Raw genomic sequence first — 22,848 nt, 5'->3', positions numbered from 1 at the left:
CACGTTGGCACATCTGGGAAAACCCGAATCTGAAAGCTTCCCAGTTTTCCCCACCCAGTTGAAAGTTCAAGATCTTTCCCCCACACCCACCAGTCCATCCCATGGTCCGATCTCCCACTGCCATGCTGGCAGTTCCACCCATCCAGTTCTGGTCAGGTGGAGAGACAAAGGATGACCTTGGCTTTCTAGAAAGAATGTTGTTATGGCTACATATCATCTAACTCCATACAATCCCCCCTCCCGTTTTCCCACCATAGAAAAGGCATAGCAGAAGAATAGAAAGTGTGGCAGGCCAAAGACCCAAAAGGAAAGAGGGCTGCAGGCCTGACAGTCAGCAGAAGGCCCCTGCGTTCTCTCCCCAAGCAAAGTTACTTTCTTCCCACCTGCCCTCTTCAGAAAGTCCCGCTCACCCATAATATTATGGATATTTAGCTAGAATAGGATATAAGGATTTAATGTTAATGGAGGGTTTTATAAATAAGTAAATGAAATGCCAGTATGTGGTTATGTATTAAATTTTGCTATATTTCGTGACGAAAGGGCGTTTAAACAATTCTAGTCAAAAAGAAGTGGAGGTATGATGATGGTGATACGTATAAACATTTGAGTTAAGATACTAGAGTTAATATGAATTATACTTGATGATGGTAGAAGAGATGCACAAAAACCATTTGTAAGCAACTGATACACTTTCTACAGGATGTAAAGGAGGAGGATTTTTATGTTTGTTTTGAAAATTAAAAATAAATAAAACAGTTTTTGGCAAAAAAAAAAAGAAATGCACTTCTCCTTGCATACATTATTTATGCCCTTTTTGCTCTGAGCCAAACATCTCCCCGTGGTTTGTTTTGGAAGCACGCCAAGGAGAAAGCTCAGGGGGGGCAAGGTTGCCTGGCACCGTTTTCTCTTTCCTGGAGGTCTGGAGTGAAGGTTAGAAATAGACGTTCCTTATTCAGACATGCATGCGGGGGGGGGGGGGGGGGGATGTTGCCAGACTCAGAATACCAGGCAGCTTCACTAAATGCCTCTCCAATCCTCCGTTGGCTACCTGTGTCGTCCTCTCTCAATCCAGATAAACCACCATATTAATGAAATTGTTGCATTCACCAACCATGTTACCCCAATCACGTATGTGCCCCATGCTGGCTGAGGAATTCTGGAAGTTGCACTCCACACCTCAAGTTTGAAAGACGATGACTGAAGCGTCTTCTAAATTGAAGAAGAGTCTGGATCCAGACAATGAGTATGCAGGATTACAAAACCCATCCATTCTTCCCTTGTGTGCAACCAGGAACCCCTTCCTTCCTCTCTTCTCCATCCTTTCCTTCCTTCCTTCTTTCCTCTCTCTCCCCTATCCACCCAATCCCTCCCTCCCTCCTTTATTTCCTTCCTCCCTCCCTTCCTTTCCCCCTCTCCTAGCCATCCATCCATTATTTCCTTCCTTCCTCTCCTCTCCATCCATCCCTTCTTTCCTTCCTTCCTCTCTCCTTCTCCTATCCATCCAATCCCTCCCTCCCTCATTTCCTTCCTTCTTTTCTCCCTCCCTCTCTTATCCATCCATCCCTTCTTTCCTTCCTTCCTCTCTCCTTCTTCTATCCATCTATCATTTCCTTCCTTCCTTCTTTCCTCTCCCTCTCTATCCATCCATCTATCCCTTATTTCCTTCCTTCCTCTCTTCCTTCCCTCCCTCTGTTCCTTGCTTGCTGGGGAATTCTGGGATTTGCAGTCCACAGGTCTTAAAAGTTGCCAAAATCAGACCCCCTGCTATAAACTATTCCAGGAGGCTCAACAGCCAGGAAAATTGTAACGCAAGATAGTAAAGGAGAAGGATCTTCCCTAAACTGCTCCATCCAATCCATCCATCCCTTATTTCCTTCCTCCCTCCCTCCCTCCCTTCCTCCCTTCCCTTCCCTTCTATCCATCCACCCCTCCCTGGTTTTCTTCTTTCTTCCCTCCCTTTCCTGTCCCGTCCTCCCTTTTCTTCCTTGCTGGGGAATTCTGGGATCCGAAGTCCACAGGTCTTAACGGTGGCAAAGTCGGACCCCCTGCTATAAGCTATTCCAGGGGGGCTCACCCCATCCTGGGAAACCTTAGCTCCAGCAGCTGCTAGGCAAATGGGAAGGGCCTTCCTGAAGCTGCTTCCTGCCTCCCACCAACTCCACTGCTTGCTGCCCTGGGCTTTGGGCTCTTTGCCAGGCTGCCAAAGGGCTTCGGCCAAGCTGGGCAGATTTTCAGGAAACTGCATTTCTAACAGAACTGAAAGCCAGCAGAACAATATTTTTAATGAAGGTAAATCACACGACGAACGGCTAAGGCAGGGGTGTCCAGACTTGGGAACTTTAAGACTCGTGGACTTCAACTCCTGGGGAGTTCTGGGAGTTAAAAGTCCACAAGTCTTAAAAGTTCCCAAGTTTGGACACCCCTGGGCCAAGGGAACTAGATATACTTAGCCTATAGAAGAGAAGGCTTAGGGGAGACACGATAGCATCTTCCAATACTTGAGGGGCTCTTACAGAGAACAGGGGGTCCATCTATTCTCCAAAGCACCTGAATGCAGGACAAGAAGCAATGGGTGGAAACTAATGAAGGAGAGAAGCAACTTAGAACTGAGGAAACATTTCCTGACAGGGAGAACAATTAACCAGTGGAACATCTTGCCACTAGAAGTTGTGAATTCTCCAACACTGGAAGTCTTTAAGAAGAGATTGGGCAATTATTTGACCAGGTTGCTATAGGGTTTCCTGCCTGAGCAGGGGGTTGGACTAGAAGACCTCCAAGTTCCCTTCCAACTCTCTCATTCTGCATTCTGTACTCATATATACGATGAAGGAGAGAAGCAACTTGGAATTAAGGAGAAACTTCCTAACAGTAAGGACAATTAGCCAGTGGAACAGCTTGCCACCAGAAGTTGTGGTTGCTCCATCACTGGAGGTTTTAAAGAAGAGACTGGACAGCCATCTGACAGGGATGGTATAAGGACTCCTGGCTTTGTCAGGGGGCTGGACTAGAAGACCTCCAAGGTCCCTTCCAGCCTGAGGTTTCTATGATAATTCACGCACCCATAGCCTGAGTCTGAGGAATCTGCTCATCATCCAGCCGAGTTTCCTGCTGCCAGGCAAAATTTGGCTTTAGTTTGTTTATATTTATTTATTACATTTATAGGCCACCCATCACTCTGCTGAAAGCAACACTTTGGTTGCCCACGGAGGGAACTCGAGGAAGTGAGAAGGCCCTGCACTTAAGCCAGTCAATCGCCTGAACACAGACCAATCCTCGGCACAAACCATGAAACGATTTTTATTCCAAGACAGTTTGTCCAGGGTCCTTGCCCTGCTGGGGTTCTGGACGGACGCTTCCAACCACCTTCTTGAGTTGGTCTCCTGGGATAAACGAGGCACCTGGAATGGCAGGAGGGATTGCTGTCAAGCCAAGGGCACCCAAGAGGGCCAACAGGAAGAACTTCTTGAGATGGTCTCCTGGGATAAATGGGGCACCTGGAATGGTAGGAGGGATGTGATTTAGGTTTCTGACAAGCCAAGGGTGCCCAAGAGAGCCAAGACCTTCTTGAGATGGTCTCCTGGGATAAATGGGGCACCTGGAATGACAGGTGGGACATGGTTTGGGTTTCTGACAAGCCAAGGGTGCCAACAAGAAGACCATTGGAAGGCATTCCTCGCTCTACAACGGCGTCAGATCAACCGCAGCAGCTCGTTCGTGAGCGAGTATCTCTTCTCCTGCCAGTGGAAATGAGTGGGCGGCTGACCGGGTCCGTCCTGGTACTCAAAGCAAGGGCTCAACTCAAAGGCCAAGGATGATTTGACCAATCCGACTCCGCCAGCCTTTTCCGGCCCCGGGTGATAGACCCGCCCGTTCTCGGCCAGCATGACCAATTTCTCCGGCTGGAAGGGCACGGCCAGGCGTTCTGAGCCCCCACAGAAGGACAGCAACTGCTGGCCCGAGGGTCCATCCAGGAGGTGCGTGAAGACGATGGGCCGGTCATCGCAACGGACGTAGTTGTGTTCCCGGCCGCAGGGCGACAGGTAAGGGAAGGAGTCCTCGTAGCGGCCGCTGCGGTTCAGCTTCAGCTGCTTGAAGAAGAAGACCAGGAACTGCTTCTCTGCAGGGGGAGGGAAAGCAGAGGCCGGTCAGCGGGGCACGGCCAGGCTCAGTGGGGCAAGAGTAGGGCAGAGGGGTGTGTGTCCCCCTCCACCTTGGCTGGGGAGAGAAGCCAGAAGGGCCATGCAAAGCAATGGCTCCCCCCCAATGGTGGTATCAAAATTTTTTTACGACCGGTTCTGTGGGTTTGGCTTGGTGGGCGTGGCTTGGTGGGCATGGCAGGGGAAGGATACTGCAAAATCCCCATTCCCTCCTGATCAGCTGGGACTCGGGAGGCAGAGAATAGATGGGGGCGTGGCCAGCCAGAGGTGGTTTTTACCGGTTCTCCAAACTACTCAAAATTTCCACTACCGGTTCTCCAGAACTGGTCAGAACTTGCTGAAGACCCCCTATGATTCCCCCCCACTGTTATCGCAATAGTATTTAGGTCAGAAATTCTGGGAGTTGAATTCTGGGAGTTGAAGTCCACAAGTCTTAAAGTTCCCAAGTTTGGACACCCCTGATTTAGGTTATTGCTATTACTGGTTAACCTCCCACCCCTGGTCGCGTGATCAAAATTCGGCCCCCTGGCAACTGTGTTTACAATGTTTGCAATGTCTCAGGGTCACCACGAGTGACCTTCCCGGATGGCTTCCGACAAGCCGAGTCAATGGGGAAAGCCAGATTGGTATAATGGCTGCGTGATTCACTTAATGACTACAGGGATTTGCTTGACAAGGGAGGCAAAAAATGGTCATAAAACGAGGGCAAAATGCACCTGACAAATGCCTGGCTTAGCTATGGAAATTTTGGGGTCAATTGTGGTCGTAGGTAGAGGACTATCTGTATGCCTGGTGGGACCCCAAAAAAGGGCTTTCTCGGAAGTGGCCCCTTCCCAATGCAACATCAATCTGGAGGAGGAGGAGGAGGAGGAGGAGGAGGAGAGAGGAGGAAAAGCAAGAGGAGAAAGAGGAACAAGAAAAAGAGGAAGAGGAGAAGGAGGAGGAGAAGGAGGAGGATGGGGAGAAGAAAGAAAAGGAGGAGGAGGGGGAGAAGGAGGAGGAAGAGGAAGAGAAGAAAGGAGAAGGAAGAGGAGGAAAAGAAAGAGGAGGAAGAAGAGGAGGAGGAGAAGGAGAAGAAAGAGGAGGAAGAAGAGGAGGAGGAGGTGGAGGATTGTGGGGTCCTTGGTTCTTCTTAGTGGTTTTCTTGCAGACGTTTCATGACCCAACTGGGGAACATAATTGTGCTAGAAGGAAGGGTTTTTTTTGCACCTTCTAGCATTGATGACATTACCTAGTTGGGTCATGAAATGTCTGCAAGAAAACCACCAACCACAGAGAGCACCAAGGACCCCACAGTCCTCCTCCTTCCTGTCCTCCTCATTCTCCGCTCTTCAACCCCACTACCCCTTCTAGCACTGATGATGTTGCCTAGTTGGGTCACGAAACGTCTGCAAGAAAACCACCAAGCTCAGAGAGCACCCAGGGACCCCACCGTTCGACCTTCAGCTACAAAGATTCCCTTCTCTCGGTCCCTGATATCAGCATCCCTGATTCTGAGCCCCCCCGGGGAAGAATCTCCCCCCTCCCTTTGGGTACACTTTCCCTTTTTCTTGGCATTCGCTCCGGCTGTTCTCGGTCTTGGCAGCCCCACTAAGAGACCCTGGCCTGAAGCCCCCACCCCACAACGGCCTTTACAAGCATCAGCAGGTGCACCACTCACCCATTTGAATCATTTCATTACAAAACCTGTGGGACGCAGCCAAAGCATATATTCGAGGGTTGGCAATGACACACGTGGGAAAAGAGGAACAGAAGAAAAAAGAAGAAGAAGAAGAAGAGTGCAAGAAATTAAGAGGCAGAATGACAGAAAGATACACGAAACAAAGGGAGCAAGAATCAAAGGGACCGGATTAAACATTTAAAAAAAACATTTTGAATTATTTCGCAGCGCAGGCTCCAGTCCCGTCATCGGGAAGCGGATATGAAGATGCGGAGGGCCCGTGTTTGCTTTCGGCCGGGGAAGTCGAGCGAGAGGGACGGGAGGTGGCTGGCAAAAAGCCCAGCTCCCCGACTCAGAGCCTTATGTAACGAGGGCAAATCCCTCCGGATGGGGAAAGGCCAGCGTGTGCAAAGACGGAACGAGAGGAGAGCAGAGGAGGAAGGGTGGGGTTTTGACAGATTATTTAGAGGCTGCGGAGCCCCGGCTCCCCTCGGTTCAATTCCAATAACAGAGAGAGAGAGAGGGAGAGAGGGAGGGAGGGAGGGAGGGAGGGAGGGAGGGAGGATGGGGGCAGCAGCATCCTGGCCCAGGTGCAGCTAGAAGGGACAAAAACAGAAAGGGGGAACGTGGCCACTGCATTTGTGAAAGCGACCTCTGAGTTCTAGAAATCGGATTGCATTTTTTAAAATTAAATATTTTACTTGGCCATGTGTGATTAGACACACGAGGAACTGGTCTCTGTGCAGAAACAGTGTACGTGTGAAGCAACAGAAGAATAGAATAGAATAGAATAGAGAATAGAATAGAATAGAGAATAGAATAGAGAATAAAGGAGAAAATAGAATAGAATAGAAAGAATAGAATATAGAATAGAATAGAAAAGAAAATAGAATAGAATAGAAAGAATAGATAATAGAATATAGACTAGAATAGAAAAGAAAATAGAAAATAGAATAAAAAAATAGAATAGAATAGAAAGAATAGAATAGAATATAGAATAGAATAGAATAGAACAGAATAGAAATAAGAATGGAATAGAATTCTTTATTGGCCAAGTGTGCTTGGACACACAAAGAATTTGTCTTTGGTGCATAAGCTCTCAGTGTGCATAAAAAGAAAAAAAATACATTCCTCAAGGATCATAAGATACCACCCTTAGTCCTAGGTTACTAATAAGCCATCAAATCATACTAGGAAACAAATGAAACAATATAAATCGTAAATGTAGTACAAGCAACATGCTTGTAGTGATAATAATTATCGTCCTCATCATTCTAATAAGAGGGCAGGAGTAAAGAGGACGAGAAGAAGGATAAAGAATGAGACGATGGCCATTCTCCCTGGGTAGATACGGGTAGTCCTTGACCAGGGGTGGGATTCAAATGATTTAACAACCGAAGTCTCTGCCCTAATGACTCCTTCCAACAGCCAGTTCACCAAACGGCTCAGAAAGTTCCCCCAAAGTGGTGCAAAGTGGCCGATTCCCACCACCGTCCTCAACTTACAACAGTTTGTTTAGTAACCGTTCAAAGTTACAATGGCACTGAAAGAGGGGACTTACGACTGCTTTTCACACTTTACAACCATTGCAGCATCCCCAAGTCACTTGATCAACATACAAACGCTTGACAACTGATTCGTATTTACGACGGTCGCAGTGACCCAGGGGTCACATGATCCCCCTTTGCAATCTTCTGAACAGCAAAGTCCATGGGGAAGCCAGGTTCACTTAACGACCATGTTACTAACTGAAAAACTGCAGTGATCCACTTAACAACTCTGGTGAGAAAATTGTAAAATGGGGCAAAAATCACTTAACAACTGACTCGCTAAGCAACAGACACTATGGGTGCAATTGTGCATTGTAAGTCCAGGACTACCTGTGCAGGTGGACATGAGGATGTATGCATGTGAAATGAGGTGTCCGTTTTGAAATTTTTAATTGAATTTAAAGTTAAATTAGAATGTTTAATTTCATTTTAATTTTTTTTTGCCAAAAGTTTTTTATTTTTTAACATACATATAATATAATCCAAAGTATACCAATACATCTTAACAAACATTTTTTGAGTATTCAGTAATATATCAATTCCTTTTGCCATTAAGCCTCTTCAATTTTTATTTGCTCTTCTGCTTTCTATACACCATATTATAGTCTATTTAGTCTTCAGCTCTCCTTCCCTCTCTCCTATTCTTTCCCTCCCTTCTACATCCCTCTCTCCTGTCTCCTCTCTCTCCCTCTCTTCTCCTCCCTACCTTCTTTCTTCCCTCTGCCCTCTCTCTCTTCTCTACTACTACTACTACTAATAATAATATATTTATTTCTTAGCCGCACCCTCTCCCGAAGGACTCGGGGCGGCGTACAATAAAAACATAAAAATACAAGTATGGACAAACATACATATAATATAGACGTATACAAAGACGTATACAAAGACGTATACAAAGAGGAGGTGGACAAATGGATGGAAACAATTAAAATCACAATATTAAAATCCCCTAAATAAATTAGATAAAATTACAAAGATAAAAAACCCGTCAGGAGCGATATGTTCAGACTATAGTTGAGCCAGGCCAGCTACTTGAAATAGGTGGGTCAAGTAGGTGGCTACTTGAAATAGGTGGGTCTTGAGTTTTACACGGAAAGAGCGGAGGTCAGAGGTAGTCCTAATATCCGGAGGGAGGTCATTCCACAGGGCTGGGCCCGCCACAGAGAAGGCTCTACTCCTAGGCGCCTACTTCCCCTTGCTCTCTCCCTCTTCTCCCCTTTCCACATCTTCCCTCTCTCCTACTCTTTCCCTCCCTTCTACATCCCTCTCTTCTGTCTTCTTTCTCTCTTTCCCTCTCTTTTATCTCCCTTCCATTCTCTATTTTACCTGGTGTATTTCCGCCTTTTAGCAAACCCCATTTATTATCATTAATAATTATATTCCCAAAGAAAAAAAATATTTTCCATATTGCTAGTTTTTCTTTTAGAGGTATACTTTCATACGAATTCCATTTGTTTCCTCCCCCCCACCGTTACAACCTCTTTTCATTTCATATTAATTTTTATACACTGTTTTCAAGTTTAAATATTTTATGATTAAATAGTTAATTGTCCCTCTGTGGGGGGGGGGGGGAGATGGGCGGTTCAAACATGGGAAGAATAAATTAAAAAATAAAATGTTTTCATCCAGATAAGTTGCAGAGCCGGCCCACAAAATATCACCTCCTGCTGGACCGTTTCAGACAACACAAGAGAGTGTGGTTGTGTTGCTTGAATAGCATCCTTGTGAGAAGATGCAACTAGGCATGGGATGGAATCTGGCAAGCAGTGCTGAGCAGATCGCACATGAGTCATCCATGCCAAAAATTACTTTTATACACCCGGAAGGCCCTTGCTAAAGTGGAATGCCTCTCCTGCCTTCTCACCGATTCTTCCAAACGAATGCAAATGGGACCTTTTAAAAACCATTTATGGTGGACGTTTGAGAAAGCAAAGAAATATTGGAGTAGTCATCAGATACCGGATTCGTATTATCATATGTGGTGGGCGTGACCAAAGCCCCCCCCCCCAAAAAAAAATATTGGGACCAAAATACATACATGGGAAGTAAAAATTGATAAAGCAACACACTGATTTTAAACCAGAAATATTTTTGTTGGGTATTTTATATAGTATAATAAAGGGAATACATATCTAATTTTACAGCAAAAATTGTATTGGCACAACAGTGGAAAAATGAAGAGATCCCTACAGATGAAAGTGTGATTTAAAAAATATTACAATGTGCAGAGATGGAGGGATTAACACTAAAAATAAAGGAGAAAGAAGAAACAATATTTTTAGCATGTAACAGAAACAGAGGTTAGAAACTAAAAAGATGAAGCAAATGATTAATTAAATAATGAAAGCTTTCTAGTATGTATAAGCCATTGCTACTATTATTATGTGATTATTATCAATGATAATAGTATGTTATGATTACCATTATGCTTATTGACTTTTTGTTGTTCAAAACTAATTGTACTCAAGACAACACGCTGTTCATATAGATATTGAGTTTGTGTGTGTTAAAGTGTGTGTGTTAAAATGTGTGTGTGTGTGTGTGTGTGTGTATAAACACATACACACACAGATCTAGAGAGTAGATCTGTACTACTCTCCCTTCATTTCTTTATCAGCAAAAATGTAATACAAAATGGTCTGTCATGTAAGTGAGTGCCTGGAAGTCTCCTGGAGTGGGGCTGAAAGGCGAAAGGGAAAGCAGCATGCTCCCTCCCATATTTTTTGGGCACACCAGGTGCTTTGACAGAAGAAAAAAAAACACTTCATCACTCCCCTGGCTCAGCTGATAAGGGAGGAGAGCTTGTGGCTTAGAGGCTAATACAACTCCCTTCATTTCTTTATCCTCAAAAGTGTTATACATAAAAATAGATAGTATATATATATATTGGAGTAGGATTCATGTTCTAAGACAGAAGAAACTATCATTCATCGATAGAATACATTCCCTTTCATTCCCGACTAAAAATGGCTTGCAACTTTACACTTCAAGATCACTTATTCTTGTTTGTAAAGCTAGTGCTAATAGTAGCAGTGGCCTTTGAGCTATGAAGAAGGAAAACCCCTATAGAGAAAACTGTTTTTAGCAGAGATCTGATAGCCTTCCAATGGCACAATAACCATTTGGCAATACGGCGAACCAAAAAAAGATTATTCTTATACCCGTAAGTTATTTATACACTTAGGTCAGGGGTGTCCAAACTTGGGAACTTTAAGACTTGTGGACTTCAACTCCCAGAATTCCCCAGCCAGCTATGCTGGCTGGGGAATTCTGGGAGTTGAAGTCCACAAGTCTTAAAGTTCCCAAGTTTGGACACCCCTGACTTAGGTGGTCCCTTCCATCTCTGTTAATCTGTTATCCCCAATGATCCTACCTTCCCTCCAAGAAGTGTCTATAATCTGGGGTGGAATATGTAGACATTACCTTTGAAACACGTGATGAAGTTCTTGATCTTGGCATCATCGAGGAAAAGCTGTGGAATGTGGTCAGGATCGGATGGGGTTGGGTAGGCACGGTGGAGGAAGAAAAACAGAAAAATGGAGTGAATTGGATGCCCTTCTTTCTGAAACATACAGAAGAGAATGGAAAACAAGACCCACTGGCTCAGAAACAAGGAGGGTACTGCTGCTCCACCATCATTAAGGTGACCAACTTTTTTACAATGAAAAGGAAGACAAATAAATTGGAAAAAATATATCGTAAATAAAAGAAATATTTTATTCATTGCAACAATAATACACTAAAATGTGATATATGCATAATAAAAACATTTGCAACATTTTATATTGTAATTATGCTTACATGCCTGTTAATTATTATTTAAATGAGTACTTTTCCATTGAATTAATATTTTTTTGTCAATGTATCATTTTCTAACAATATATTGGAAATATCTGAACAAGAAATATCCTTCATATTGAATTTAACAGCAAGTGCTGCAGCTAGAGTATCAACATTCAATCTCGATTTCTCACTTGTCGAAAAATCATTGTCAATTGAAAAAAACTCTTTCAGCTGCTGCATTAGTTCCAGGGCAGCACAACGTAAATTGAACAAGTATAAATAAATGTTCACATGGAATATGTTCATTTTTGAAATGGCTGAAAATATCCACCCATCTTTTACCAATTTCAACATGTTGATTTTCCCATTGTATTATTTTTTCAGAATTTAAATATATATTCAGTCTTCTAATTTCTTCAAAGACACTATTGCCGTCTATTTTAATGTCTAGAATTTCTTTAGATAAAAATTCAACACAAGATTCAATATCTGTTCAATATACTTGCGATGAAGTAAAAAAAAAACACCATTAAAAACTGTTTAATAAAATACGTCACATAACGCGCAACAGATTAGCCTTCAAATATCAAAAAGGAGGACATGTAGGAGGACACTTTTCGAGGGAGGACAGAGCTTACAAAAGAAGGACTGTCCTCCCTAAAGGAGGACGGTTGGTCACCTTACCATCATGGAGGAGAAGAATTATCTCTTGATTCACACAAGCCACCCTTGAGTCAGTCCATGAGCGCTGGAGGAGGAGAAGCTGCGCTGGGAGGTGGGGTCAAATGTGCCATTAGCTTCGAATCATTGCATTGTCAGAAAAGGCCCCAAGGCCCAGCCGTTTATGAATTCCACTCAGCCTGATCTAGTGCCAATTTAGCCTTGCTCATTATCTGACTGGATTCTTGTACAGGTAGTCCTCGACTTATGATGACAATTGACCCCCACATTTCTGACGCTGAGAGTTGCTAAGGGAGTTTTGCCCATTTTACACATGCTCGCCACAGTTGTTAAGTGAATCACTGCAGTTGTTAAGTGAGTAACACGGTTATTAAGCGGATCTGGCTTCCTCAATGACTTTTGCTTGTCAAAAGGTCACAGCGGAATTCTGGGAGTTGAAGTCCACCCCTCTTAAAGGTGCCACGGGCGTGAAACACTTACATTTAGAATCAGAATAGAGCTGGAAGGGACCTTGGAGGTCTTCTAGTCCATCCCCCTGCTCAGGCAGGAGAACTTATACCATCTCAGACAAGTGACTGTCCAGTCTCTTCTTAAAATCCTCCAGTAACAGAGCACCCTGGAAGGAAGCTGTTTCACTGGTGAATTGTTCTAACTGTTAGGAAGTTTCTCCTTGATTCCAGGTTGCTTCTCTCCTTCATTAGTTTCCATCCGTTGCTTCTTGTTTGGCCTTCTGGTGCTTTGGGGAATAATTTGACCCCCTCTTCTTTGGGGCAGCCCCTCAAATACTGGAAGACCGCTATCATGTCACCCCTAGTCCTTCTTTTCTTAACTTCCCTGTTGGTTGGAGTTATCAAGCCAACGCATGCTTTTCTTTTAATACCGACCCCAACTCATTTCGGTTTAATTCGGTGCTAATTAGATGCGCCATTAGCATAGCAGAGGCAATAATAGGAGTCAGCAGATGAGGCTAATGCATTCAAAAGAGGTCCAAGCAGCCTCCAGGGCTGGAACGAAGCCGGCATTTCTTCTCGACCCCCAAATCTGCCACTTGACTGGTTTTCCTTTTACCCTGGGGGTCTCCATTAACATTTAGCTCTGAAGCTGACAGAGTGCGCATTGATCCTGGTTATGTCATCTGAATTCCTTCTGAACTGGAGGACAAACATATTTTAGCTTTCGCGGAGGGAAACAGTCTCTGGAACCTGGTGTCAGGATTCCAAATAGGATCCAAAAGTAAATCAGAGTCAGAGGCAAAAGGTTCCTCAAAGTTCCAATTGATGGAGAGAGCCATGTTGGCACATCTGGGAAAACCCGAATCTGAAAGCTTCTCTGTTTTCCTCACTCAGTTGAAAGTTCAAGATCTTGCCCCCACATCCACAAGTCCATCACATGGTCCAATCTTCCACTGCCATGCTGGCAGTTCCACCCATCCAGTTGCGGTCAGGTGCAGAGGTGCAAAGACAAAAGATGACCTTGATTTTCTACAAAGAATGTTATTATGGCTACATTTCATCTAACTCCGTACAATCCCCCCTCCCATTTTCCCACAATAGAAAATGCATAGTAGAATAGAAAGTGTGGCAGGCCAAAGACCCAAAAGGAATATGGCTGCAGGCCTGACACTTGGAGGTACAGGACATCCTTGACTTACAACAGTTCATTTAGTGACCGTTCAACGTTACAATACAAGGGCATTGAAAAAAGTGACTTAGGAACGTTTTTCACACTTACAACTGTTGGAGCCTCTCCAATTCTGGTCATAAGTCAAAGACTACCTTTACAAAAAGGTTTGGAATAAGTAGCGCCTACAAAGCTCTTTCTTGCAGAGAAAACTATCAGTTGTAGTAGAAAAAAGAGACAGAGGAGGAAGAAGGAGGAGGAGAAGGGGAAGAAGAAGAAGGGGAAGGAGGAGGAGGAGGAAGAGAAGAAGAAGAAGAAGAAGAAGAAGAAGAAGAAGAAGAAGAAGAAGAAGAAGAAGAAGAAGAAGAAGAAGAAGAAGAAGAAGGGGAAGAAGAAGAAGGGCGAGGGCGAGGAGGAAGAGAAGAAGGAGGATGAGGAAGGGAAGAAGGAAGGAGCAGGAGGAGAAGAGGAAGAAGAAGAAGGAAGAGGAGGAGGAGAAGAAACAACAACAAGTATCAAGAGGCCTGGCCTCAGTTACAATAGGAATGGGGCACCAACCATTGGAAGTCTTCAATAACCAGGTTGAGCACCAGCCGTCATGGAGAAAACCTACCTATATGTTCGCTAAGAGCCAACATTGGTTTGAAGGCTCCTAATCACTCAGTCAATCATTGAATGGAAAGATCTGCTCTTTTGAGAAGGTTCTAACGTAGGGAAAGGCGGAAGGAAAAAAACAGAACAGGGTGGCCAGCAGCAAAGAGGGTGGACTCAGTTATGGTGGCAATGCCTGAAGGACCACATTAGGGATAGACTGTCATGGTGGAAATCTACCTCTGTAATTGATGATACTAAGTCAATCATGGTACCACAACTGGCCAGGTGTCAGGGCTGCCTCTGATCAATCCCTAGGACTCCATAGATTTAGAGAAACGGTACTTTGACTAAGGAAGAACTGAATGCAACAAAAGTCAGGCAAACTTGCACGAAAAGACAAATTGAAAATAGCCCCAGAGGCTACCCCCTCCGTAGTCAGGCTGACATAATCCAATCATCGGCCAGGAAGATGTTTTGAGAACATCTCTGGTCCAGGTTCTCCGGGCTGCCCTCATGAATGTCATTTCCAGACGGTTGGCCTTGAAGATGGTATACAAACCAAGCTGACCTCTCTGAGTCCAGGCCTACCTGCCGGTTCTCAGCAACTCCACACTCACACCACTTGTACGCTTCCCCACCCCAGGCTCTCTTCCTCCCTGTTTCCATGGCAGCTGGTAGCAAGTTGAAGGAAAGCGAAGATGGCCAGGCTGACATCCAGTTTCAATACGATGGATAAATGGTTGTTAGAGAACTCTTTGTTAGAGAACAATCGTCCCAGTCAGGAGGGATCAAATGGGGAATCAGCCTGGATCCACTATGTAAACACAGGAGGGCAAAGCCTGACTGCCCCACCCACCCCTCTCATGCCTTATGTGGTCTTTCCCAGGGAAAAGTTGCCAGGCTTTCTGTATTATTGGCAATGAACAATAAAGAAGCAGCAGCCAAAAAAGCCAGCGCAATCCTAAACTGCATTAACAGAGGGATACAATCAAGATCAAGGGAGGTACTAAGACCACTCTATAAAGCCTTAGGAAGACCACATCTAGAGTACTGCAATCAGTTTTGGTCACCACACTATAAAAAAGATGTTGAGACTCTAGAAAAAGTGCAGAAAAGAGCAACAAGGATTATTAGGGGACTGGAGACTAAAACATACGAAGAAGGATTACAGGAACTGGGCATGGCTAGTCTAGTGAAGAGAAGAACCAGAGGAGACATGATTGCAGTCTTCCAATATTTGAGGGGCTGCCAAGAGTGGAGGGAATTAAACTATTCTCCAAAGCACCCGAAGGCCAGACAAGGAACAATGGATGGAACCTGAACAAGGAGAGATTCAATCTGGAAATAAGGAGGAATTTCCTGACAGGGAGAACAATCAACCAACAGAACAGAAGTTGCCTTCAGAAGTTGTGGGAGCTTTATCACTGGAGGCTTTCAAGAAGAGACTGGACTGTCATCTGTCAGAAATGGTGTAGGGTTCCCTGCTTGGGCAGGGGGATTGGACTAGACGGCCTCCAAGACTCCTTCCAATGCTGTTATTTTGACTAGTTAATTTGAACTCTTTTTTCAGTCCAATTCAGAATACAGCTGGAAGGGACCTTGGAGATCTTCTAGTCTAGCCCCCTGCTCAAGCAGGAGATCCTATACCATTTCAGATTTAACAGTTTTCAAAAAACGGTTGTCCAGTCTTTTCTTCAAAACCTCCAGTGACGGACCACCCACAACTTCTGGAGGCAAGCTGTTCCACTGGTGAATTGTTCTCACTGTCAGGAAATTCCTCTTTAATTCCAGGTTGCTTCTCTCCTTGAAGTTTCCATGCATTGTTTCTTGCCTTCTGGTGCTTTGGAGAATAAGTTGACCCCTCTCTTCTTTCTGGCAACCCCTCAAATACTGGAATACTGTTATCATGTCTGTCTCCCGCTCTAGTCCTCCTTTTCTCTAGAGTAGCCGTACCATGACAGTTGCAGCCTCCCAGGATTTTTGATCCCCTTTTGCAACCTTCCCGAGAAGCAAAATCAATGGGGAAGTCAGATTCAACTGTAGGGAATAAGAAAATTCAAAAATAAAATAGTATGTAGCAAAGAGGGCAAAGAGGGTGGACTCAGTTATGGTGGCAATGCCTGAAGGACCAAACATATGTTAGAAATGCATACAAACATTATTCTGCTTTGAGAAAGGCATGCTGAAAGTATACAAAATATGTAATAGTGTTGTGTTAGGAATAGATATTCTTTTGTTTGAGGACTGTTAGAAAGAGGCCCAGCTAAGGGAACATTCCTTAATGCCAAGGAGACGGAGATAAGAAAAGGCCATGCTAGCAAAATATTTTATGGGCATTTCTGGGGAGGGGGGTGGGCGTCAGGAACAGGTACAGATAGGTACGAGGTGTCTTGAGTGGAGAGTAATTTGAGCAAACAAAGGAAAGAGATAATTTAGCATCCTTAGGCGGTTTGGATTACTTAAAACTCCATAACCAAGAGACCCAAAGAAGGAGGGAAAGAGGGCGTTGGGAGGAAACTGTATAGAGCAGTGATGGCAAACCTTTGACACGCGTGCCACAGGCGGCACAGAGCCCTCTCCGCGGGCACACCAGCCCAGCTCTACCGCGCATGCGCATGTCCCTCCCACCGGCCAGCTTGTCTTTGGGTCGCTGCTGCTGTGCATGCGCAGGGAGGAGGGCGAATGTGTGGGAGGTGCTCACATTGCATTTTGGGGGTTCATGCGCGTGCATGCTCCCCCACAACCCATTTTGGGCCTGGAAGCCGCCCACACCAACCTGGAAGCCAAAATTGGGCGAGGGGAGATGGGGCGCATGCACAAAGGACAGGCGGATGCACGAGGGGCTCTTGCGTTGCATTTTGGGGTTTCCCATGTGTGCGTGGGTGATTTGGACACTGGGCACCAAAAATGTTAGCCATCCCTGGTACACAAGGTAAGGCTCAAAACTTCCATTTGAAGGTGTAGCCTGGGATGAGCCGCACTTTGCAAACGGTTCTTTTCTTTTATTAGAATCTTTTTTGCTCTCACTGACCAATTTTTGTTGGCTCAAACCATTCCCAACACAATTGTAGTGATTCACTTAACAACCGTGGGAAGAAAGGTCACAAAACGGGGCAAAACCCACTTGCATTGCCTAGGAACATAATTATTTTGACTCCACTGTGGTCGTAAGTCGAGGACCACCTGCAACGCAAACTTCCCCTCCCCCACTTGCTTGGGGGGTTCCCTTGCTAGCCCCTCCCCTTCCCCCTCCCCCCAAACCGGAAATACCCTTTCCAGCCAAACAATTGAGTTGCGGGGCGCATCCGGTTGACCTCATGACCTCGCCACCGCCGTCCCCTCGCCCCTCGGAGGGTCTTCCCCTCACACCCCCATACCTGTCCCTGGTGGTCGATGTAATAGAAGTACTCGCGGGTGCGCGGCGAAGGGCTCTGGCCTTGCTGGTAGAGAGGCTGCCCGGGTCCGCGACGGATCCCCGGGCGCAGCAGGAAGCCCAGCCCGGTCCGCAACAGCCGCATCCCGGCTCCGGGTCGGCGGAGTCGCTGGCGGCGGAGAGGACAACCGGTCGGTAGGCCGGCGCCGTTGTACCGGAAGCGCTTATGGGGGACCCTAACGCTGACGGACGCGCTCCCGCCGGCGCGCGGGGCCGGCAGGAAGGTTCCGCCCGCGGTGCGACCCCTGCTGGCCGGGAGTGGAACGTCCGTCGCTTGGTCGCCCCGAGAGCGGAGTCCGGTCCGCGCTGCTTTTCCTGGCCAAGACCGCGTGAGTAGCCCCCCCCCCCGCTGCTCTTGGGCGCCCCCAGTGGACGCCTGGAGGCCTTTGCACCTGGAGGGGCGTCTGGGCTAAGAGGGAGGGGAAGGCAGAGCCTCAAGAGGGTCACCCCGAGAGCAGGAAAAGGTTCCTCCTCCTCTTCATTGTCCATCCAAGAAGGGGAGATGGACTTTATTTTCCCTCTTCCCTTCCTCTCCTCCTTTCTTTCTTTCCGTCTTCCTCTCCTTCCTCTGCTCCTCTTCCTCATTCTAGAGCATGTCTCTGTTCTTTCTCTTCTACCACCACCACCTCTTCCTTCTCCTCCTTCAACCTTTTTCTTCTTTCCTTCTCTATCTTCCTCTCCTTCATTCTCCTTCTTGATCATGCAGGTTCTTCTTCTACTATCAACACTTCCTGCTCCTTTCCTTCCCCCTTTTCCATCTTCCTCCTCCTTTTTTTCTTTCTCTTCCTCTCCTACATTCCTCCTCCTCCTTCTTAAACTTCATTCGTTCTTCTTCTATCACCACGTAAACCACTTCCTCCTCCTTCCCACTTTTTCTTTTGCCTCCCTTCCTCCTCCTCCTCCTCCTCCTCCTCCTCCTCCTCCTCCTCCTCCTCCTTCCTGAGCTTCAACTGTTCTTCTTTCAGTATTACATCCACATTTCCTCCTCCTCCTCCTCTCTTCCCTTCTGAGTCCCAAAAGAGCAAACTTCCCTTCTTATATATCATTGTGTAGCCCACTCCCCCCGGGAATACTATCCAGGGAGTCCCCAACTTACAACCGTATTGTTAGCCATTGTTCAAGGTTACATTGACACTAAAAAGTGACTTGTGACCAGTCTTTGCATTTGTAGTTCATTCCTACAGTTCTCAAGTCTTATAGTTGCCAAGGATGGGCACCTCTGATCTATACCAAGAAGCGGCAGAGAAAATCTCTGAGTGAAACTTGTCTATGGAGATTCTGAGTCATCCTTTGTCCCAAAAGTGCTTTTCCAAAAGGCAGCTGGGTCGTTTTTTTTCTTTGAAGAAGAAGAAAAGGACATTTCGCTTCTCATCCAAGAAGCTTCATCATTTCACCATGGATGAAGCTCCTTGGATGAGAAGCGAAATGTCTTCTTCCACAAGGAAGAAAAGATTCCAGTTGCCTTTTGGAAGAGCACCTTTGAGATACGATATCTGTGAAACCCCAGTTCGGTTTCCTCTCTTCAAAATGTACTTTTCAAAAGAATTGGGATGAAATTTGAAAATAAGTTTTGGGGCTGCATTTCTCTATTGTGAAAAGTGAGAATAGTTCTCTCGTTTCCCCGAGTTCATGCAGCTTACTGCTCCCCCACCCCCCTGCTGCTATTATCGATGTTTACTTCTTTTGCAAACTCTGTTGGTGTCAGCAAAAGTAGAAATTGCTTCATGCAAGACTGCCAACATTATTATCCTTTCTCCCTGGCTTCCTCCTTTATTTTGGCTTTGGAGTTTTAATGTAGTCAAAGGGCTCTTAAATGGCTTCACATTTTATTTCAGAGTTACACTAGAAATGGGAACCCTTGGCCTGTAGCAGAAGGGATATTGGGGTCTTGGTCCCTTAGAATTCCTTCCCAGAGTTAATTATTACCTTTTTAATTACAGTCGACAATTATCCCAATGAATGTTGCAGGACAAAGAGCAGTTTAATGGGATTTTGCTGGGTTTGTTCTTTCCATGTGTGGAGAGAGTAGTTGAAGATAGAAAGTACATAAAATGTTTAATGCCTGCCAGCAATGCCATTCTGCTAGCAAAAGTCATGGGAAAAAAAGGACGCAGTTCATGCCTGCAATTTGCACATTTAACAACTTTTGAACTTTTTTTTAATAACAATTTGTCTAAGGTGTGATAAAAAAATTACTTGTTCTTCACTGGTGGAGAAACATGACCATTGTAGGGGAAAAGTTGGTCTCTGGATCTTTTCTAGGAAAAACAAGTTTTTGGGGGGCTGCTGCTAATGTCTGTTGCAGTTTTGGCATCTCTGCCCAAAAAAACGAGGAGAAATTAAGGTGTGGAATCCCGTCTTCATTTGCAAGCGGCTCCAACTTTGCCAACTTTAAGATCTGTGGATTTCATCTCCCAGAATTTCTGTTTTACTGTTGTTGTTTTTCCTGTTTTAAGCTGTCCACAGAAGCCCCACGGCAGGATGAGCAGCAAATCAATTTAACAAATAAATATAACAGAATAAGAGGCTTGGAAGGGACCGTGGGGTTCTTCTGGTCCAACCTGCTCAAGTAGAGACCCTACACCAGTGATGGCGAAGCTTTTTGACCAACCAAGTGCCCAAACTGGAACGCATGCGTATATGTGTGCGTGCTGAAGACCAGCTGGCCTTTGGGTCTCCGGTGCTCGGGCGCGTGCGAAGACAGGCTGGCCAGCATGCATGTGTGCGCTGGAAACCAGAAAGGCAGCTGTGCCCACAGAGAGGGCTCTGTGTGCCACCTCTGGCACGTGTGCCATAGGCTCGCCATCACAACCCTAAACCCTTTCGGACAGATGTTGTCCAGTGTCTTCTTAAAAACTTCCAGTGGTAGAGAACCCACAACTTTTTTCAATTTAATTCAGACTAGAGCTGGAAGGGACCTTGGAGGTCTTCTAGTTCACCCCCTTGCTCAAGAAGGAGACCCTACACCATTTCACATACATGGTTGTCCAATGTCTTAAAGACTTCCAGTGTTGGGGCATTCACAACTTCTGGAGGCAATTTCTGTTCCACTGATTAATTGTTCTCACTGTCAGGAAACTCCTCCTCAGTTCTAAGTTGCTTCTCTCCTTGATTAGTTTCCACCCGTTGCTTCTTGTTCTACCCTCAGGTGCTTTGGAGAATAGTTTGACTCCCTCTTCTTTGTGGAAACCCCTGAGATATTGGAAGACTGCTATCATGTCTCCCCAGGTTCTTCTTTCTCTTAAGCTAAACATACCCAGTTCCTGCAATCGTTCTTCATATGTTTTAGCCTCCAGTCCCCTCATCCTCTTTCTTGCTCTTCTTTATGTTTATATTTTATATTCAAACATAAATAAATATGGGTTAGCATATGAGTAAGGAAGCTGGTGGCCTGCCTGACCAATTTTAAAATTCAATCTCTGCTTTCCCCCCCTGTGACTATGTTGATTTTTAAAAACAGGAGTGCCTGCTAAATTCAGAAGATCATGGGAGAGAGTCTTCAAACTTGACCTTTTGTTCTTTGGGCAACCATGTTGAAACGAGGTCTTAACTCCGGACCGGTTCTTGGATCTGCTTCTCACCGTGATCCCTGTCGGCGAGACCCATGCCCGGATCCCCCTCTGAGCGCAGGGCAGCGGATTCTCCACCGGCTCCTCCGGAGGGATGTTTTATTCGCCAGCGCTTTGCTACTCAGGCTGGGCCTGACGTTTTACGGGCTCTACCAGGACAGAACAATGCTGGTGAAATACACAGACGTTGATTACCAGGTCTTCACTGATGCCGCTGGATACGTCACGGAAGGAAAGTCCCCTTACCAGCGGGCTACCTACCGCTACACTCCTCTCCTGGCCTGGATGTTAACCCCCAACATTTACGTCAGCGACTTGTTTGGCAAGGTCCTTTTTGTGGCTGGGGATCTGGTGGCGGCCTTCCTGATCGACCAAATCTTGCTCCTCCAAGGACTGGACAGCCGGACCGCTAGCGGGTGCTGCGCCTTCTGGCTCTTTAACCCGCTTCCCATGACGGTGTCCAGTCGAGGCAACGCCGAGTCTCTCGTTGCCAGCCTGGTCCTTGGCACCCTCTACTACCTGGCCAAGAGGCGCCTAGTGAAGGCAGCTGTGCTTTACGGGCTGGCCGTACATATGAAGATCTACCCCGTGACTTACGCTCTGCCTTTTGTCCTCCATTTGCAAAGCAGCCCAGGAGCAGAACTGGAGAAACGGAAAGGGAAGGTAGTTTGCGCTGGCCGCTGCTTCGGGCTGCCCTGGAGCTGCTTCACGCGGGACGTCCTGGTTTTTGCCACCGTCTCCGGGGCCACGTTTGCCACCCTGGGTCTTTTCTTCTACGTCTACTACGGCTGGGAATTCCTGCAGCACACCTACCTCTACCATTTGTTCCGGAGGGACACCCGCCACAACTTCTCACCCTACTTCTACCTGCTGTATTTGACCGCCGAAAGCCGCTGGAGTTTGGCGCTGGGGCTGGCCGCCTTCCTGCCCCAGCTGCTGCTGCTCCTCGCCATCTCCTTCGCCTACCACCGAGACCTGCCTTTCTGCTGCTTCTTGCACACGGCGGTTTTCGTGAGCTTTAACAAAGTCTGCACCTCCCAGTATTTCCTGTGGTACCTGTCCCTTCTGCCCCTGGTCCTGCCATTCCTGCAGATGTCCTGGGGGCGGGGGGCGGTGTTGCTATCGCTGTGGCTCCTGGGACAGGGCCTTTGGCTGCTTCCCGCTTACTTCCTGGAGTTTCAAGGGCAGAATACATTTCTGCTCCTCTGCCTGGTGGGTTTGGGGTTCCTCTCCATCAACTGCGGCATCCTTGTTCAGATGATTTCGCACTACCATCCAGAACAGGCCTCCAGAAAAAAGAAGCAGCTATAAGTCAACTTGCCTACAAAGTCATGTGCATCAAGTTGAACAAATGATCATCATTGAAGTCTAGGCAACTGAATGGAGCTAGCATAGAGTTTACTGGCCAGATGCCTTTCCTGTTGCCAATACGGAGTTTCCCCCCGCAGCAGATACATTCTCATTGTGCCCAGAGAGAGAAATATCTGCCTCTACTTGGGATCGAACTCACGGCCTGCAGATTGTGAGGCGAGAGCTCCACCTCTAGGCCACCCCACCACTCATCATGTCGAAAGAATGAATGGCAGAAATAAAGTTGCAGGCCTGGGTCGCTGCCGGTTCTGTAACCCAGGCCTGAATTCCGCTACCGGGAATTCAGAACTGGCTTGCTGGGGTTTTATTTAGATTTGGCTGAAACCTACAGTTGAAAATAAATGTTTTAAACAGAAATTCTTACACAGTAATCGTCTTTTAAGATTAAGGGTTGTGTTTTAAAGGTATTCGGATGGGTGCACGTAGTTTT

General features: G+C 46.2%; 2 protein-coding genes across 3 annotated transcripts; one reads left to right on the top strand and one right to left on the bottom strand.

Annotated features, from left to right (window-relative positions):
• Window positions 1–3,281: 3,281 nt before the first annotated feature.
• LOC309391484 (UPF0598 protein C8orf82) lies at window positions 3,282–17,730 on the bottom strand. Of its 2 annotated transcripts, XR_014175293.1 has the most exons (4): window positions 17,423–17,730; window positions 10,791–10,839; window positions 3,495–4,117; window positions 3,282–3,398 (listed from the first exon to the last, which is right to left on the bottom strand). XR_014175293.1 is itself a non-coding variant. In XM_081951996.1 (3 exons), exons 1-3 carry the CDS (start codon window positions 17,561–17,563, stop codon window positions 3,690–3,692), a joined length of 618 nt encoding a protein of 205 aa, XP_081808122.1. In that variant the 5' UTR covers window positions 17,564–17,730; the 3' UTR covers window positions 3,282–3,689. The 2 variants fall into 2 exon arrangements, 1 of the variants encoding a protein (XP_081808122.1); XM_081951996.1 differs by having other exon boundaries at window positions 3,282–4,117.
• On the top strand, window positions 17,703–22,775 carry PIGM (phosphatidylinositol glycan anchor biosynthesis class M). Its single transcript, XM_081951979.1, has 2 exons — window positions 17,703–17,807; window positions 20,939–22,775. Exon 2 carries the CDS (start codon window positions 21,009–21,011, stop codon window positions 22,356–22,358), a length of 1,350 nt encoding a protein of 449 aa, XP_081808105.1. The 5' UTR covers window positions 17,703–17,807; window positions 20,939–21,008; the 3' UTR covers window positions 22,359–22,775.
• The last annotated feature ends 73 nt before the right edge of the window (window positions 22,776–22,848 follow it).

This window comes from Natrix helvetica (genome assembly GCF_964273705.1).
Source record: "Natrix helvetica genome assembly, chromosome: 4".
NCBI lineage: Eukaryota > Metazoa > Chordata > Lepidosauria > Squamata > Natricidae > Natrix > Natrix helvetica.
The sequence above is the reverse complement of the archived record's forward strand: the minus strand, read 5'-3'. Positions and strand labels throughout refer to the sequence as shown.

Excerpts from the sequence above, each read along its gene's own strand:
- PIGM (XM_081951979.1), top strand. The coding sequence starts at position 21,009 with ATGTTGAAACGAGGTCTTAACTCCGGACCGGTTCTTGGATCTGCTTCT.
- LOC309391484 (XM_081951996.1), bottom strand. The coding sequence starts at position 17,563 with ATGCGGCTGTTGCGGACCGGGCTGGGCTTCCTGCTGCGCCCGGGGATC. Across the intron at positions 10,840-17,422 it reads ACATCGACCACCAGGGACAG|CTTTTCCTCGATGATGCCAA; the intron begins GTATGGGGGTGT and ends CACATTCCACAG. Across the intron at positions 4,118-10,790 it reads CTTCATCACGTGTTTCAAAG|AGAAGCAGTTCCTGGTCTTC; the intron begins GTAATGTCTACA and ends CTCCCCCTGCAG.